Source organism: Aythya fuligula, chromosome 4 (genome assembly GCF_009819795.1).
Source record: "Aythya fuligula isolate bAytFul2 chromosome 4, bAytFul2.pri, whole genome shotgun sequence".
In the NCBI taxonomy this organism is placed as follows: domain Eukaryota; kingdom Metazoa; phylum Chordata; class Aves; order Anseriformes; family Anatidae; genus Aythya; species Aythya fuligula.
Genome location: NC_045562.1, coordinates 39,769 through 58,949, shown reverse-complemented (window position 1 = coordinate 58,949; position 19,181 = coordinate 39,769). Strand labels below are relative to the sequence as shown.

Genomic DNA, 19,181 nt, shown 5'->3' with positions numbered 1-19,181 from the left:
ATGTTTCTGAAGATGTTATGTAGCTGCTCAAAATTAGATCACTAATTGTACCAAGTGTGTTCTAAGTATGAGACAAACCTGGAACAGACACGCTAACCTTAAACTCCATTTAACTCTTGATGCAGGTTTTTGGCTGTGGTGCCATCTCTAACTGACAGTTCGGAGTCAGTGTCTGGACAGAGGCCAAATACCAGTGTAGAACAAGGGTAAGCAATACTATTCCTCACCAGCTTTTTAGCTTAATGGTTTCCAATAGATGATGTTTATGTTAGGGTCCAGTTACCCTGGGGAGTATTGCAACCTCTGTTTAAAACTGGGCATTACCAAATAAATAAGAAAACAATGATTTTATGTTCAGCTACTTTAAATGTTTTAATATCGTTGGCAGCATTGGTATACCTTCCTACAAATAAATACATGTTACCAGGATTAATGTTGTTGGTGTACAGGTACATTCTGAAAGGAACTGGAGTACCAAAACCATTTGGCTTGTCCAAGTTTTTAAACATATTTTCCTCAACAGCAGCCCATCAGTTTTAGTTGTATATGCACTGAAATGCATGGATAATGTGCATTATTATGTCAGTCTGTGTTCAGAAACAAAATAAGTACTACTAATGCAAAAAGGAACTAAGTCTGATTTGTTTAAATGTAAAAATTTACAGGTTTTAATCTTTACACTTTGAATTGTCTTGTAAAGGTTTAACACAGGTCTTATTGGTAAGTTAGAAAATGTACTTAATTCTTCTTCCTGTTAGGTCTGGATTGCTTAGCACTTTAGTGGGAGAAAAATCTGTTACTCAAAGATGGGAGGTAAGTATAAATTCTTTTTATATTAAATTGCACATTTTGTAGCGATATATAATTAATGCATGTAAGTTGCATGCTCTTGCTAGAACAAGTGGAATATACTGCTTTAGAAAATGTATCTCTGTATTTTAATGGGTTATATTTCATGATATCATCATCAAATAGTAAATGGTTCTACCGTAGAAATGTAAGCTTAGAGTAGGCATTGTAACATTGAATTAAGTTTCATATATTTGGAGAGAGCTGAACATCTTGAAAGTCTGGCAGCTTAGTTGATTATTGCCAAGTGAACTGTTCAACACTGTTATGTATTCCTTCAGAGAGGAGAAATCAGTAACTTTCAGTACCTGATGCACTTAAACACTCTGGCGGGCAGATCATATAATGATCTTATGCAGTACCCTGTCTTCCCCTGGATCCTCGCAGACTATGATTCAGAGGTAAATAAAATATCTTGTCAACTTAGTAGTAAACTTTTATGCATTTGATGCTTGTAAATACTACAGCTGGCTTGCACTGCCTTGGTAAAATAGTCTTATCCTTATTTGCAGTCTTTAGATTTTATCTGTTTTACAATGTCCAGCCCACGCTATCAGTGAGTAGGATATTAGAGGTGCTTAGCTGTCCCATGAAGGCGGGTCCTTGCCCATCCTCATTTTACAGTTGCTATTGGGCTGTGCACAAGTGCATGGCATGTTCTAAGGCAATTGCTCCTCCTTCATGTAACAATGTACAAGACTGCAGCGATTTGTGTAAGTCTGCAGTAGTTTTCTGCACTACATCCTGAAGGATGTTATGCCTATGGAGAAAGCATTCATTTTTAAATAGAATTGATGTTCATTTTATTTTAAAAGGAATTGGACCTTACAAATCCCAGGACATTCAGAAACCTGGCCAAGCCCATGGGAGCTCAAACAGAAGACCGGTTAGCCCAGTACAAGAAACGATACAAAGACTGGGAAGATCCCAATGGTAAGTAACAACATATCCTGCAGGAAAAAGTGAGGGGCACATGCCTGCCATGTGATGGGGAGGGAGTCATGGATTTTCATTATAAAGTCAAGAGTTCTGGATTTGGATATACAGAGCTCTACCATGTGGGTGGGTTGGTTTTTTTTTTTTTTTTTTGTGACTTGGAAACAAGTATTAAATTGACGCAAAGGGGTGGTGATGATGATATGTATGTTGTTGTTCCATTGTTGTTTTTTAAAAATCTGAACGGCATGTTTTTATACACAAAATTGAAGAGAAAACAGTTGTATATTGAGAACTGTTAAACCTTGACTAATTGTTAGATATGGGCATGTACATACTAAGCATGCGGTCAGTTGTCTCTTTGACTAATGTTTGAATGCTGCTGTAAGACAATAAATTGTACAGAGGAATATGAATACTTTTGCGTTATCAGGGCAGTAGTTTTTTCATTTCTTGGTTTACTGCATATTTTTGTGTTAAGGAAGCATCTTTTTCTTTGCTACCCACCCCCCAAAAGAAATACATGTACTGTTATGTTCTTAAGTTTGTAATGCTTCCAAATGATAAGCAATTGAGTTGTGTATTCTCCATTTAGAGTTTCCTTATCTATTGAATCTATTGAAAATAAAACTTGTGAGTTGTCAAAACAGCTATAATACACGATAGTTATTTTTCTGTGCTTTTATATGCAGCACAAGCTTGTTTAACTACTGTAATGCTGTTCTGGGTCAAACAGCAGGTGGCTAAGACGGTCATTTTCAGAAATGAATCGTGTTCTATGTGTATTTATGAAGATTTTTTTTCCCAGGAAATTATGACAGTGAAAGCTCTACAAATTCTGTAGCCAACAATTCTGAGATGTATTTCTGACTGAGCCTTTAATTCCAGAGCAACCAAAAAAAAAAAAAATCACTGTTGGAACATTTGAAATATTTAAAATAAAAAATGAGTAACCATGCAGTCTTACTGGACAGCTCATTGAATTAAAGCTACTGCACTGCAGCTAGAACTTAAGTGGTGGCCATGACAAAACACAATGTTTTCAATTTCCCAAGAATGAAAATTACAAATGCCAATTTTAAATGTGTCTGAAGTGACAGAGTAAATACAATGCATCACTAGTTAGTACTGTCACCAGTAACTGTTGTCACCTACTGTTACTTAACTTCTTTATTTCTTCTATGTTGATGATTTTTAATTTTTGGCAGGTGAAACTCCAGCTTACCATTATGGGACCCACTATTCATCTGCCATGATAGTGGCTTCTTACCTTGTCCGGATGGAGCCTTTTACACAGATTTTTTTACGGCTACAGGTAAGAAGTACAAGACCTTATTTCCTGTTGCTTTCCTGCTGTACTTTTGAGACCTACGTGAAAAATGTGATCAGTCTGCTGATCTCATGAAATACATTAGAAAAAATATCTTGAGTGATCGCAGGTGGGATAGGTCCAAAAACCTTTAGGATGTTTGATGTTTATTTGTAATAGATTTAATGAAATTCACATTTCGTCATGTTGTTCAAACATTTAGAAATATGTATGGAACAAAATAGCTCCAGACAAAAAACAAAGGTTTTATTATAAAGACAAATACACTTCTCATTGTGCTTTATTTGTTTGCCATTGCAAGAATCTTGTACCAGTTCTTCAGTTTACTATGGAGGTGTTGAAAGATGCTAAATTTAAAACCTATACTTCTATCCCAAGATGCAATTCAGTACTGAGTGTTAAAGTAAACCAAAATTTGCAGAGCCTGGCATCTTTTGGCAGTTTGACAGGTAACTGGGCTCAAAACATTGTTTCCAGTATTTTCCTGGACAGAAGCCACCAGGCAAAATATGTACATATATGTGTGTGTGTGTGTGTGTGTGTATAATTTTTTTCCTTTGGCACAGCGTTTCACCAGAAGAGACTAAACTTTGAAGTAGTAAACTTTGAAACTCCTTCAAATCTGGTAGATCTGTCTTCATACTTTGTGCACTATTATTGTGTTCCACAGCATAAAATAATGCAGCATTTAAAATTCTTTGTGTTACAGGAAGAAACATGCTATGTTTTATGATGTATTTATTAGGCAGAGTATGTTCTGGTTTGCCTTCTTGCAGCACAGCAAATCTGTCCAAGCTACTCCGATGATCTTGCTTTGTCCCACAGGGTGGTCACTTTGACCTGGCTGACCGAATGTTTCACAGTGTCCGGGAGGCCTGGTATTCAGCGTCAAAGCACAACATGGCAGACGTGAAGGAGCTCATCCCGGAATTTTTCTACCTCCCTGAGTTCCTGCTCAATTCCAACAATTTTGATCTAGGTAGGCCAAAACACTCCATGACAAAAGTCCCTCTCATTTTTCCTATGAGAAGATTATGTTAAAATCTTGATAATTTATTTTAAGATATACTTTACTTTCACATATGTAAAATAGACCAAACATGGTCTATTATTCACAGATTTCATCCATTAAAGAAAATAAGACTCAATAGCAGTTTGAAATAAGTGCTTGGAGTGTGGGTGACAGATAATAACAAGAATCTAAGAAACTAATTCTAAACCTCTGCTTTAACTAAGTGAAGCTTACAAAGCTGCAAAACAGATCAACGGTGTACAATGGTGTGAGCAATCACCAGTAAAGAATACATCTCTGCTAAGTGAATCTCTCAAGTCTTGCAGTGCATTATGATGGTAATGGAAATAATATAACTCTAGGTTTAAAAGCCTTAAGAAAAGGTTCAAAAATTAAGAAGTGCTAAACACAACTAAACACAACAAGAAGACATTTCTCAGTTTCACTAAAGATTTTTATTACCCCAAAAAATATTTATAACCTTTTTTTCAGGGTTTTGAAAGTTAGAGCATTGAGAAATGTATGCTGCCGTACTCTTAATTTTCTTTATGCCATTTTTAGTCTTTGGGAAATCTGTTTGATACTGTTCACTTCCTCTTAAAGATTTCCAAAGCTTTTATTGTAATGTGGCACTTGACTTCTGTGACAGTAATTATTTAACGAGTCAAGTTTCACAGACGTTGTCCATAGGAGATAAATGAGTTTATGTCACTCTTCTCAGCAGCTTTACGCTTCTCTCAGCTCTTTGCTGGGAATCTAATACCAACAAAAAAGATGAATTGGGTGGTGTGTTTCAATAGCCTCAAAATGTTGTTAGGGATTGGAAGTGCAAATGTACAAAACCAAAAGCAAAAAAAAAAAAAAGTAGGGAAAGACAAAACACATCTCCTGAGTATTCTTCAGGCAGAAGGGTGTGGCCATTACCATTAAATATTGAGGTCTTGTTCATTTAGTTCTGTATCTCCTAATTTTAGGTGGATATGTCTGATTACTACAAGTTCTATCAACATTTAGAACAACAGTAGGACAGGCTTTGTTCTGACCTACTGTAAAGCTAAAAACCTGCATGAGACTTCAGTTTGTGTTACTTCATAATTATCCCAGTCCCCTTCCAATCCCTTTCTCCCAAACAAGGAGATAGGAAAACATTCAAAGCCTGATTAGATTATGCAAGGAATGTCTGTTGGGCAAATGTACTACTTGTGCACCTGTGTAAATTTGGAAGCTTGCCCTGAGCAAGTACAAAACGTGGGATTGTCTCTCAGTGACAAATGACAACACATGAATATGAGTGGGAAGTTGTAAGGACTAAGGTTTCAGTAAATGAAACATGCCACCACTTAATATTCTGGGTGGGAAGGGATCTCTCTAGGATCGTGATGAATGTATGTGTCCAGGACATGCCAAGAGGAATGACCACCGTCCTTGGGTGTAAAGTTTGTGGCAGCTTGACAGGGTCAGTGCATGAGTACTGTACTGTCATAGTGTAGCCATTCCCATGGGTAAAACAACAATGTCATTGTTTAATGCAGATTGTTTCTATTGCAAAGAAGATAAACTTGGAGCCAAAGAGCTGCTCCACCAAGTCTTCCCAGTACAGTTTGCTGTTAAGCTGTCTCATTACAGGATTTATTTGCCTTTAAAATAAACCCAGTTGACTTGTTTGCTGCTGTATACACACAGATGCCAAGTACAGAATATTTTTCCTCACTAAAATTCAGTCTGTAGCGTTTATTCATGTCTACCTCATGAAACAATTTCTAACATGCAAGTCAAAAAAAAATGACCAGCATTGAGTTGTGGTGCAGTGATTGCTGTAGCCACCAGATGGACGTCTTCTTGAGCATCAACTTCCAGTAGGTGGACTGGCTGCTTTTGTGCAAGCTGAATTGGCAGTATGGGACTCAGATTGTGTAGTGGCCACAAAAGACCACAGGACTGGCTGTTTTCATGATCTTTTGCATGCTACAGTAGGTCTTTCCTATGGTAGGGAGAGGAAATAAGAAATGTACCTAACTAGAAATACTAAGACAAGAAGTTGTGTTCAAAGAGCACTTCATTGGGAAATGTAAAGGTTTTGAGTTCAGACTTCTATGTTGTGAAACTAAGAAAACTGAGTAATCTAATCAACTCCCCAAGCTAGAAAAATTGTTTGCTTTGAAGAGCATACTCTGAACTAGTATTGTCAACATCAAAAGCCATTGCAAGGAATATTTGAGTTCTTCATTTTCTACTCTTGCTGACTATCACACCTGAATAACCAAGTCAGAATTTTTCAGGTTTTACTGCCTGATGTTTAAAAATTAGACAGTATTTAAAATAAAAGTCTGAAAGGCCTTTCTTTATAAAGGAAAGGTGTTAAATTTTGTTGTTGTTAATTAACTGTTGCTATTGCTATGTGGTTTCACTGGTTGTCTCCAAATCTTTGTTTGTTTGTGTTTGTTTTTTTTTTTTACAGGTTGCAAACAAAATGGCACTAAACTTGGAGATGTAATACTTCCCCCGTGGGCAAAAGGAGACCCTCGTGAATTTATCAGAGTTCATCGGGAGGTAATTTGAGTTTTAATAATGGAAGTAGAAAATGTCATTTGTGACATTACACTGTGAATGAAGCCTGGCTTGATTCATGCCGTCACAGCTACCAGCCAGTCCATGTGTTCTGGGTTGATGGCTGTTTGTTACAAATGGCTGCAGAGCTGGTGTTTACTCCACTTCATTTTTGGCTAGAGAGTAAGCTGAGACAACAGGTGCTTCAGCTTTAACAAAAAAAAAAAAAAAAAAAAAGAGAATATATCAATGTATTCTGCTTCTTTCTTTGTGGCAGGTGTAGTATACTTCACCAATGACTGACATGGCTACTTTTAATGTATGCACTTTGAATTTCAGGCTCTGGAATGCGACTTTGTGAGTGCACATCTGCATGAGTGGATTGACTTGATCTTTGGCTATAAACAGCAAGGTCCTGCGGCAGTTGAAGCTGTAAATGTCTTTCATCATCTCTTCTATGAGGGGCAAGTGGACATATACAACATCAATGATCCATTAAAAGAGACAGCTACTATAGGATTCATTAATAACTTCGGACAGATACCAAAGCAGGTACACCATTTGCAGAATTTCTATTTGCAAGATGGTGCTTGAGTTGAAATACATTTAAGAGAAAAGGAGGAGCAAAACTTCCTGGAAGTGTATGTCCATAAATGTTCTTCCAGGGACGTTGAATCATTTGCATCTCCAAAACAGATACAATTAAGATAAATTTTGAGCTTTGCTCATGAGATGGAAATGTCTTTTTTCCATTTTGCACTCTCAAAATAAAGGTGAAATGAATTATGGTTCGATTTAAAAAAAAAAAAAAAAAAAAAAAAAAAAAGGACATGGGAAAAATGAGTACGTTGCTGCTGTGAAGCATACCGCTTAATGTCGAGGGGAAAAATGAAAACAACATTTTAAGGTAAAGTCTGGTATTTAGGTATATCGACGTATCCTGTAATAAAATAATTTCTATATGTACATTTTTTAAAGCAGCTCTAGGAGATACTGGGTTTGACCACGTCTTTTATTGAGAGAATTTGTTGAAAAAGCACTCAGTATTTCCTTTACAAGGATTGACACTTAAAGGTCCTGTAATACTCATGCATAGATTTATCTTTTATGTGCAGTTTTAAAGTTTTTGAGTACTCTTTAAGTGAGATTACACTAAATTAATATACTTAATGAAGTGGTGCTTTGAATTCTTATTTTTTTGGGGAGGATTTTTTTTCCCTTGAATTAGATGTTGCTGTAGGATTTTTTGTTTATTTGTCTTTTATCGAATGATAAAAGTTAATTTTTTTTCATGTCATGAGTTAATTTTTCCAATCCTTGACCTGGTGGAAACTACAGATAAATTCAACAATTCACTGGGAACACAAATGCAGGTTTGGAGCTCTAGACTGTAGCAGAAGCACATGATTTCACAGGAGCCACAAGATATATCAGAACAGGCAATGTGGCAAAAATAAACAGTACAGTAGTGATAAGAGTGACAAGAGGGCAAATGTTAGGGTGTTAAATGAGAACCTGATTTTGACCAGTTCACTTGAAATTATTGGAGGAAACCTGCAACAGAATTCGACATCATCTTATGAATCACTTTTGGCATCCTTGCTTGCTTTACGTCATCTGCTTTTGCAGCTAGAGGTAGCTTTAAAAATAATTTGCTCATTATATCCTAGTTGTTTTTTGTATTATTTGGTGAAGTCTCATCAAAATGTTTACTATAATTTATTAATGAACACTGAATAGTGGTGAGTCCATGAACACTGAGGGCAGTTAAGTAGAATTTACTGATCTGTAGAATTTTAATAAGGTGAATGGGACACTACTGATCTTTTTAAGACGGTGCTCTTGCAAACCTGTAATTTGTGATCATAAGTAATTTTTTTGATGAATTTCAGCTTTTTAAAAAACCACACCCTCCAAAGCGTGTTAGAAGCCGACTGAATGGAGAGGTTGTAGGAACCTCTGTACCCCCTGGTTCCACAAGTGACAAGATTTTTTTCCATCATTTAGACAACCTACGACCATCTCTTGCACCAGTGAAAGGTAAAACAAACCACAACACTTATTTCTGTTTCTTTCACAGAGCTTTCAGAGTTTCAATGAGAGAGTGTTTTTCAATATTTTGTTTAGTTTTAACTTTTATTCATAATGCTTGTAAATTTGAGAGAAAGAAATTTAAAATACCACAATGGTCTAAGGTTATTATTACTTAGCTTAAAGTATACTTGGAAAGTGCCAAATCTGTGCCATTTGGCAGTAACTTCTTAAAAGACACGGATAAAATGGGGCCTAAGCACCTTTTTCAAGTTTTAATGTGGAAAAAAGTGTTTGAAGCAAATTGCAAAGGTGTCTGAAGGATATTCAGAGTACTTTGTTTCTGGGCCAGCAGAGGCTTCACTGTTTATTTGCTATAGCAGAAGGATTGTTTTTCTCAGTGCCAACAAATACTGAGAATGTCGGCAGGAAAGGTTGGTTGCTGCAGTGAGACCAAAAAAGTGGGTTTTGACCTCATACGTGATATTGCAGTGAACAAAAGTTAATTGTCCATGAGGTAGGTAAATCCTATGCAGTGTTTTATGTCATAGATGTTTAAATGAATGTGTGTATTGTGTAAAAAGAAAAGGATGTACCATTACACAGAACGTAGCAGGGCTATACTTGAGGACAGGAAACAGGAAGCCTGTATTTGCAAAATTAGATAAATAAATAGGTAAGTAATTAGGAATGTAGACTGTGGGAATATTTGTCCAAGATCATGGAATCATCTAGGCTGGAAAAGACCTCTAAGATCATCTAGTCCAACCTCTAACCTAGCATTGTCAAGTCGCCCACTAAACCATGTTACTAAGTTCTACATCTACATGTCTCTCAAAGACCTCCCAGAATGGTGACTCAACCACTTCCCTGGGCAGCCTTTTCTAGTGCCATACAACCATTTTAGTAAGGAAATATCTCCTAATATCCAATGTAAACCACCCCTGGTGCAACCTGAGGCTATTTCCCCCTATCTTATCCCTTGGAGGTTGGGAGGAGAGCCCAATCCCCATCTCACTATGGCATCCTTTAAGGTAATGGTAAAGTACCATAAGGTCTTTCTTGAGCCTTCCTTTATCCAAGCTAATCAACCCCAGCTCCCTCAGCCACTCCTCATAAGGCTTACTTTCTAGTTCTAGACCCTTCACCATCCTCGTTACCCTTCTTGGGACACACTGCAGTGCCTCAATGTCTTTTTGTAGCGAGGGTCCCAAAATGATGTTGGCATCAATACCAAAAAAAAAAAAAAAAAAAAAAAAAAAAATAATATTTTAATTGTGCTGAAAATGGTGCAATCATTTCTAATGAGAAATGTCAAAGAGGTAATGTCTGTGCGATGTTAAGCTTGAAGGATACTTCATGCAGCATTGCAGGTGGGACCAGAGCAATTGTATAATCTCTGGCTTTTGTAGAGCATCAGGTATTTAATGGGATCAGATAGTTTCTGTCTTTGCATTCAATAAAAGATAACTCTTCTTTTCTAGAGCTCAAGGAGCCTGTGGGACAGATCGTGTGTACTGATAAAGGCATTCTGGCAGTAGAACAGAATAAGGTTCTCATCCCACCTACTTGGAATAAAACTTTTGCTTGGGGCTATGCAGACCTCAGCTGTAGACTGGGTACCTACGAGTCAGACAAGGTTTGTCATCTGAAATTGGTTTTAGTGCTGAAAGCAATCAACTATTCAATAGTGAAAGAAATCCAGGAATGGAAACTTAGTTTGCATGTCAATGAAATAATATTTGCTTGTACTGTGTATGTTTTATTGCCCCCATCTGGTTGTCTTCATGAGAACATGAGCAGAATGACATAAGCTAATTCATAATAATTTTTAACAAGCCTGAAAAACAAACAAACAAAAAATCAAATTAAAGAATGCCAGTAAAATTCACCAATTCACCTTTTGTGTTCTGTCAGGAGCCATTTTATGGCTGAAGCTGGAATTACTTCTGTTTGTGGGAAATGTAAAAGAGACAGCAACGATATCTTAGTTACTTAATGGTCCAGCATTCATTGGGTGGCACTCGGGCTTTTATTTTTTCCTACCAAGTTCCAATTCTGCGAGTAATTCTTTGTTTTCTTTACTTCCAGGCAGTAATTGTTTATGAATGTTTGTCAGAATGGGGTCAGATACTGTGTGCCATTTGTCCCAACCCCAAACTAGTTATCACTGGGGGAACAAGCACAGCTGTGTGTGTGTGGGAAATGGGCATCTCCAAAGAAAAAGCTAAAGCCCTCACACTAAAACAGGTAAAGTACAATGAAGTTGCGTATTAGGCAAACTATGTTCCAAGATCCAAGGAAGTATGAAAGGAGTATTGCGTGCTCAGTAAGCTTTGGAACAGTGAATCAAGTAGACATTTGGAAATCTAAGTAGTCACGGTACTGATCTGCATTGAAAATTGGCAAACTGTGTCTTTAGAATTGCATTGGTTTGAGGATAGTTGACCACTATGAGCTTTTTGGAGATGCAGGGAATTTGGGTAGCAATGTTAACAACAGTATAAAGATGTATTTTGTGTGAAATAATCTGTGTTATTGTAGTGCTGCCCCCATCTGAAAACTGTCAGGGATGGCAGTGAAGGAGACTGTCTCAACTGTTCATTTTCCTTTTTCTAAGTACTTCTGTCTTTTCTTTTGGAGTTGTTATGTTTAAATTACATTTTTGGTCAAAACTTTGCGCTTTCTGACAGTAATATGGTATTTGTTGAGCATAGTATACTTGTTCAGGATAACTTTATATTGTTGTTTCTTTGTTAATTCAAGACATTATCTTTTTATACAACAAACAAGTACCTGTGGTTTTGTCAGTTGCAGTTAGGTACAGAGGAAGTCTTGTGTGTCTATTAAAAAAAAAACAAAAAAAAAAAACATCACCAACCCACCACCACCAAAAAAATAAATAAATCTCAAAGTATTCTAGGTGTGTGTGTCCTTGTTCTATGTAGTCAGATTATAAGAGCTATTGTTCCTGGTAGCATCTTAAAAATAGGATTTTTTTTTTTCCTAGTGGAAAGCTTCAGCTCAAACTAATCAGAAGAAATTTAGAGAATTTTTAACGAACTTCCCAACAGTAGTCTACAACAATGACTGTCCAAAGCTGTGTTTCCAAAGCTTTTTGCTTATGCAAGATAAAACATCATAACCTGAGTTTCAGGGTAGTGTAATTAAGTTGCTTTGCTTTCATCTTCTTGCAGCAGTGGGGTCAGAGTAAATGCAAGACTGGTCGCTGCAGCTTATCTGATGACTTGTAACTTGATAAATGCGAAAAATCCAACTGTATTCCAGACTCCTGTTTCAATGGTTAGTTGAGGCCTAAAATCTAAAAGATGAGTCTTCTCAAAGCAGCTGCTTGTAACTTTCTCCTCCTTGCAATTAACCTTGACTTTTTGATTATAATTTTGGCTTCTCTTCCTTCGTCTTCTCTCAAACATCAACAGATGTTTAAATAGGAGCCTTTTGATATTTACAGTGAAATCCTGTTTTCAGAAAATGACTCCTATTAATTTCAATTATGGAAGTAGTTGCAACTAAATACTTCCAGTCTCAGTCCAGTTGGATCTTCTGATAGGTTATTAATGTTTACTTTACCTGAATCTCTTCAGGTGTAATGTAGTCATTTTTGTGCTCTCTCCTGATTGCACTACATTCCTCCTTGGTTCTGTTTTGCAGGCATTACTGGGTCATACTGACACTGTCACATGCTTAACAGCATCACTAGCTTATCACATAATTGTGAGTGGATCACGGGATCGCACCTGCATCATTTGGGATTTGAATAAACTCTCATTTCTAACGCAGCTTCGAGGTCACAGGGCTCCAGTTTCAGCACTCTGTATAAATGAATTAACGGTAAGAAACAAGCACCATTCACCCAAGTGTGGTGGGAGCAGTAGGCAAGAGTCAGAAATTATTAACATGAAGAAAAGCAGACTAGGCTATTCCGTTAATATGGGGAAACTTGATAATTCATGTTAAAATGAATGACCTGGTTTAGGGAATAATCTGCATCTTTTGTCCAGAGGAGCACATGGGTTTGTTCCATGCAGAGCGACTTAAGCTTGGCAGAGCTTATTAACAGTGCTGGCAGCAGTGTAACTAATGCAGTGTTCAGAGTGGTTTGTCAAACCTGTCATGGGAGCGAGGAGACTATTATATGTGACCTTGAGTGATTTCTGCTCTCTTAGGCTTAATTTAAAGGAAGCAGAAGGTGAATTAGATGAAGCTGTGGTGACAATTATAGCAGAAACAGACATATCCTAAGAGCTCCTCTCTCTGAAACTCCTATAAGTTGCATTTTGCCATTTATCCAGTGCCCATGAGCATCAAAACATTTGCCTGAGATGAAACCTTTCTTAGTTGGTCCATCTGATCTGGATGGACCATGCTTCATCTGGAACAATCTAATGGATGAAATCTAGATAAAATGGTGCTGAAATGCCAAGAGGGGGGTAGCAAGAGGTACAGTTTATTAGCTGCTCATCATTGCTGTAGTGTTGCCAGTATAGTAAACCACAGCTACCATATTCCTTTTGCACTAGTTGAAGTTGGGCCTTCTTTTGCTCTTCTTCCAATAGAGAAACAAATTAAATTAAAGGCAGTATGTATCAGTGAAAAAGAGTGAAGGCACCATGAGCTAGGTCATTTAATTGGGAATGGCAAGTACTTAAAATATACTGTTGGCTGCTTCTGCTATGAAAAATGGAGGAATTGGTCTATTCATTATATGCTGTAAATACAATGGCCTGGTTGTAACTAGGTCTGCTTTTGTACAAACAGTTTTTAAAAATGCATATTGTTCTCAAGGTTTTTTTAGGTGGTCAAACTCAGGAACTACTGAAAAGTTCCTGGTGAGATGCTTTAATAAATAAATTCAGCTTATATTTTTGCTTAATTAAAACCCAAGACTTGTATTGAAATATGAAGATGTTACTGGTCTTTTTAGGGGGATATCGTATCATGTGCTGGCACTTATATCCATGTATGGAGTATTAACGGCAGCCCTACCGCAAGTGTGAACACTTTCACTGGTCGAAGCCAGCAAATCATGTGTTGCTTTGTGTCAGAGATGAATGAGTGGGATACCCAGAATGTCATAGTGACGGGACATTCAGATGGAGTTGTCAGGGTAGGTACCAGGAATCACTGTTTGGAAAAATAAATTTATGCCTTTGTAATAGTAAATAGGTAAGTCACGTCTATCCAAGACACGGTCTTGGCTAGTATCAAAAGTAGTCCTCCTATACTGGTATGCTCCACCTGTACAGTTCATGCACGTGCATAGATGTCTTCCTATACCCCCTTGAAAACAGGACTTAAAATGGTGATGTGACCTGCCTGTTGTGCTACCAGTGTTTGATTCTCATAATTCCTCTTAACTCTAGAAGTAGCTAGGAAGAACTCTTAAGAGTTCAGTATGTGTCAGTTGCCTTATCCTCTGTCCCTCCAGTTCTGGCGGATGGAGTTTTTGCAAGTACCAGAAACACCAGCTCCAGAGCCTGCGGAGGTGCTGGAAATGCAAGAGGATTGTCAGGAAGCACAGATAGGTACGTCTCCTACCCACAGTTTCGTATTTCCTTCTTAACTGATCACTTCTATATGTAGGTAAAATCCTATGTAGTGCAGAACAGATGATAGATGTTTTTCTCTCAGTGGAGAATATAAGTCCTTTAGGCATAACAGACAATTGGAGTTTTCATTCACCACCTTTCTTATGGTAGTTTCATATTGTAATGAGTAATCATGCCCTTTATTTTATTTTCGGGGGGGGGGGGGGGGTAAGGTCCTTTCTTGGATTATTTCTCTGTCAGCGAACCCAGTGGATGTATGTTGCCATCGTCTCAAAGCTATACATTTCTTTATCTTGAAATAAAACGATAGCACAACAGCAGAGTTAAGAACAACACAATGTTCTGTCAGTAGATCAGACAAATAATGCTGGCTTCTGTGAGCTTAAGAACTTGATCTGTGCTTTATGGACATTGGTTTAACTCATCTTTCTCTTTTCGTCTTCATGTTGAGGATATGATCTGGATGTGGATCCTATGATACTCATTAGTAATTGTTATATAAATAAAGCTCAGATGTTCAGTGTCACTGGGAATATCAGCATCTGGGACAGTTGCATTTTTACAAGCAAAGCTTGTTGTTAATATGTCTGCATGATGGTTTTCAGTCAACCCAAGTCTCTCTATTGATGTTTACTTGTGTAAAGTTTCCTTAGTAGCAGGAGGACCTTTTTTCCTAACTAAAGTAGTTTTGAAAGTTTTGCTCGTTGTTTCTTTCATAGCATACTGCAGAAGAACTATTGTAGTAACTACCTACAGCTAAGGAATGCTGTATTCTGACAGACCAGTGCAAAAAAATGATGAACAGCATAGTGGTTCCTGCTGGTATTTACAGTGGTGGGAGACTGATCTCTTGCAAAGGCTATGAGATTTCAGCATGTGGTTTCCCTCTGGTCGTGCTGTAGTGGCACCTGTTGGGTTGTCTGTAGTGGAGCAGCAGAACAGGATAAAAGCTCACTTTATAAGCAGTCCTGCTAACGACATCGTCTCTACTGTTGCATGAATCCAGGGCAGGAAGCCCACGAAGAGGACAGCAGCGACTCCGACGCAGATGATCCGTGCATCGACCAGGATGTGAAAGCTCAAGAGAGCCAGAGTCAACCAGGCAGCACCAGCCACAGACCTAGGTCATCATCAAATAGAGTGGCAGCAGCATGGTCAGCAGACAGTGGCTCTGACGACTCCAGGCGTTGGTCAGACCAGCTCAGCTTGGATGAGAAAGATGGCTTTATCTTTGTGAATTATTCTGAGGGACAAGGAAAAATGCATCCCCATGCTCAGGTTAACCACCCGCACCCCAGCTATGCTGAAGCACGGCACTATAGCAAGCTTAAACCAGGTAAAACAAATTGGGCATGCTTCCTTGGTCAGAAAAATATGCTGTCAGCATTGACCTAAAAGGCAGTGTCTCTGCAGCTTTGAGCAGTGTTGGCTGATGAATTACAAAAGGATCAATGAAGAGAAAAGTTTATTTACTGAGGCTGCATTTTGTTTGATTTTTTTTTCCCCTGCAAAACTTCGGTGGATTTGCCCTAGCTGGCAGCTAAGCTGCTCACTCACCATCCCTGCAGCAGGATGTGGGGACAGAATAGTAAGAGCAAAAGCAAAGAAATTCATGGGTCAAGCTATGGATAGTATAATAAGTAAAGTAAAGAGGAAGAAAAAACAGAACAAGTGGTACAAAGGCACTTGCCACCTCCCACAAGAAGACTGATGCCTGACCAGTCCCAGAGCAAATGGCTGCTTTACTAAAAAGTGCCCTCCGCTCAGTTCTATGGCTGAGCATGGTGTTACCTGACATGCAGTATCCCTTTGGTCCATTGGGGTCAGCTGCTGAGTGTTTGTTCCCTCCCAGCTTCTTGCATACCCCCAGACTATTGGTGGGAGTACACTATATGGTGGGAGGAGGAAGAATGGGGAAAAAAGAGAAAACCTTAGCACTGTGCAAGTACTGCTCAGCAGTAACCAAAACACTGGTGTTTCTTCAATGCTATTTTAGTCATATAACCAAAGCACAGCACGATATGGGCTGTTATGAAAAAAAATGAACCACAGGCAGAAATATTAATCTGGGCTATTGCAGGTAAAACACTCTGTCCTGTCAGGCTTTGTGTCTGGGTTTCACTGTATATGTCACCTTCTTTGCAACTACCAGCTGGACCTGGGGAAATGTGAAGCTGTTGGCTTTATGTTGTGTTCTCTACTTTTGTGCATGCATCAAGGAGCAGCTGTTTTCCCTGAGTGAAACTTGAGTCTCACAGAGTTGTCAGTCTCTGGAGAGAGAAAGATTATTCCTTTCTCCAGAGTCACATGTCTGGTTATGTTGGGGAGGAAGGGGGTAACAAAAACGAGAATAAGCAAATTTGCTTTTTTTCACCTTCTACTTCCTGCTCACTTCTAGGATACAGATGGGAGCGTCAGCTAGTGTTTAGAAGCAAACTAACTATGCACACAGCATTTGATCGCAAAGACAATGCACATCCAGCGGAAATCACCGCACTCGGCATCTCTAAGTGAGTATCTCTCAAAAGATTACCTGACGCTTTTTTTGGCATTGTTGGGAGATGTAGTATGAAGCAGACAGCATTCTTGGCATAATGCTGTTCTATGGTTCTTTAGGTTAGAGCAGTAGTTGATATCTTGGTCATAAAATGTCATTTAATATTCTGACATCTAAAATCAACTGTTTATGTCTGTGAGCTCTAGTTGTTAAGGGAATGCTTTTCTTTTTTCTTGCAGGGATCACAGCAGAATTCTTATTGGTGATGGTCGTGGCAGAGTGTTCAGCTGGTCTGTGAGCGATCAGCCAGGCCGATCTGCAGCTGATCACTGGGTGAAGGACGAGGGGGGAGACAGCTGTTCCGGCTGCGCTGTCCGGTTTTCACTCACTGAGAGGCGTCACCACTGCAGGAACTGTGGACAGCTCTTCTGCCAAAAGTAAGTCAGCCACAAGTCTCTTGCAGACTCTTTTCCATATAGAATTTTAGACTGGTTAAAGTTATTGCATACCACCAAATTCTGCTAACAGACTGACATTTTCCACTCCCTTACCAAAACAGAACTGATGAATAAAAACCATCAGTGCTTTGAAATTTCCAGGCAGGAGATGGTAAAGGCAGATAAGCCCCTTTATAAAAAAAAAAAAAAAAAAAAAACAGTTAAGATTTCAGCTGACAATAAGTGTCAACTGAGAATGAAATCTGGTGCCAGTTTTGAAAGTTCCCTGTCGCCCATCTAGGGAGACAAAGTCTTGAACTCTAGGCATAGTATCTTAGCAAAGGAAAAAAAAAAAAAAAACAAACAAAAAGCTTTTTCGGCAAATAGCTCATCTTGTCAGTCTAGAAGCAACACAGTCAAAATGCAAACAGTGCACAGGACTGTAAGGATGCTGATTTCAGTAACATGCAGCCTCAGACAGCAAAGCATGTAACACAGGATATACATGAGCTCCCCCTAGCCAGGAGCAAAGGTGGGAGTCTCTTTTCTTGTCCAGGGGGTTGGAGACAGTACTTTCATCTATGCAGCCACACTTAGAGTCAAAAATAGTAAGGATGATTCTTTGGAAGCTACCTCACGTGCAGAGTCATATTATTGATGCTGTGGTGACCGTACAAGTTAAATCCTTATTCTGCCAGGCTGCGTTCTATTTCTACATCAGAATTTGTTTGAATGGTGTTCTGGTATTTGAAGTCATGATAATTTTTTTTTCAACTGGGAAAAAAAATGGTCTGTCTGGGAGAGGACCAGAGATCACAGCAGTGTTTTCCTCTACAGGTGCAGTCGGTTTCAGTCTGAAATCAAGCGTCTGAAGATTTCATCTCCAGTCAGAGTCTGCCAGAACTGTTTCTACAACTTGCAGCACGAGCGGGGTTTGGAGGAGGGGCCCAGGAATTGATAGGGTATCGGCAAACGAAGAGCCCATCCAGCCCCAAAGTCACTACAAGAGTTCATGAGAGTACTGTGCTGTGATCAGAAGGGATTAGAATATTGTCTGTTTACACTTAAGATTATACTGCTTTTTAAGCACTGAAAGTATAAGGGATCACTGAATTGATTTGTGTTGATGGAAGGTGAATGATGAGGTTAACGGCATATTTAAGTGAGAGCAAGGCCCAGTAAGACATAGTTGATAACTTCAAATATAATAGAATTGTCAACCTCTAACTCTGTTGACATGGTATAAAGAAAATCCTCACTTATCCTAAACATCAGTTCTTGTCTTGTTTTTGTAGAGCTAGTTACCTTTACCGGGGCGAGAGGGGAGGGGAAGGCTTTTTAGAAGATAGTTGTAAATCTGCCTTCTTCGCAAGCAACTGTGTAGTTAGATACACAGTTATATTATATGTAAATAGATATAATGGCCTTTTTATCTAAATATGAACTTAACTGCCTGTTACACGGGATTTCAGATTAACCGCTATACTTTGTGTGGCATCTTTATCTCATCTATCAACTTAAATATGAATGTTTAAATAACAACAACAAAAAAAGAAAACTCAAAGGCATTATGTGTATTTCAGTTAAAAATCCAGTCTGTGCATGTTTGTTCTTTCTGTTGCCCACAATATCTTTATTTAAAAAAAAAAAAGGCTATTCATGGGATTACATGTTGTTTTTTTCAAAAGAAAAAAAAATTTTGAAAATAGTACTTGGAATATTTTATTCTAGCTGTAAGATAACCAGGAACTAAAATTGTACACTTCGGTTGCATTTTATACCAAATTGTTTACCACTTCGTGTTGTTCATATTTAACAAGGCCTCTTTTATACATATGTCAGAGCTAAAGTTTTGTTAATGACTTAATGTTCATTAGCAGCTGATTCATGCAGTGCAAGAACCAGCTTTTACCTTATTTAAATGAATAGCAATTGGCTTGCATACAGGTACAGAATTAATTTCTTGTGCATA

General features: G+C 38.3%; 1 protein-coding gene across 6 annotated transcripts in view; it reads left to right on the top strand.

Moving 5' to 3' along the window:
- WDFY3 (WD repeat and FYVE domain containing 3) overlaps positions 1–18,792 on the top strand; it is a 187,212-nt gene extending 168,420 nt beyond the window's left edge. For all 6 annotated transcript variants that reach the window (XM_032186509.1, XM_032186506.1, XM_032186508.1 and 3 more), the window contains 18 exons: positions 126–206; positions 759–813; positions 1,131–1,250; positions 1,665–1,782; positions 2,994–3,100; positions 3,941–4,094; positions 6,586–6,677; positions 7,014–7,226; positions 8,567–8,714; positions 10,190–10,344; positions 10,797–10,955; positions 12,378–12,557; positions 13,651–13,833; positions 14,155–14,251; positions 15,282–15,611; positions 16,674–16,785; positions 17,012–17,209; positions 18,047–18,792. In XM_032186509.1, the coding sequence (XP_032042400.1) occupies positions 126–206; positions 759–813; positions 1,131–1,250; positions 1,665–1,782; positions 2,994–3,100; positions 3,941–4,094; positions 6,586–6,677; positions 7,014–7,226; positions 8,567–8,714; positions 10,190–10,344; positions 10,797–10,955; positions 12,378–12,557; positions 13,651–13,833; positions 14,155–14,251; positions 15,282–15,611; positions 16,674–16,785; positions 17,012–17,209; positions 18,047–18,167 (2,623 nt within the window). In that variant the 3' untranslated portion in view covers positions 18,168–18,792. The remainder of the gene's footprint in view (positions 1–125; positions 207–758; positions 814–1,130; positions 1,251–1,664; positions 1,783–2,993; positions 3,101–3,940; positions 4,095–6,585; positions 6,678–7,013; positions 7,227–8,566; positions 8,715–10,189; positions 10,345–10,796; positions 10,956–12,377; positions 12,558–13,650; positions 13,834–14,154; positions 14,252–15,281; positions 15,612–16,673; positions 16,786–17,011; positions 17,210–18,046) is intronic.
- The last annotated feature ends 389 nt before the right edge of the window (positions 18,793–19,181 follow it).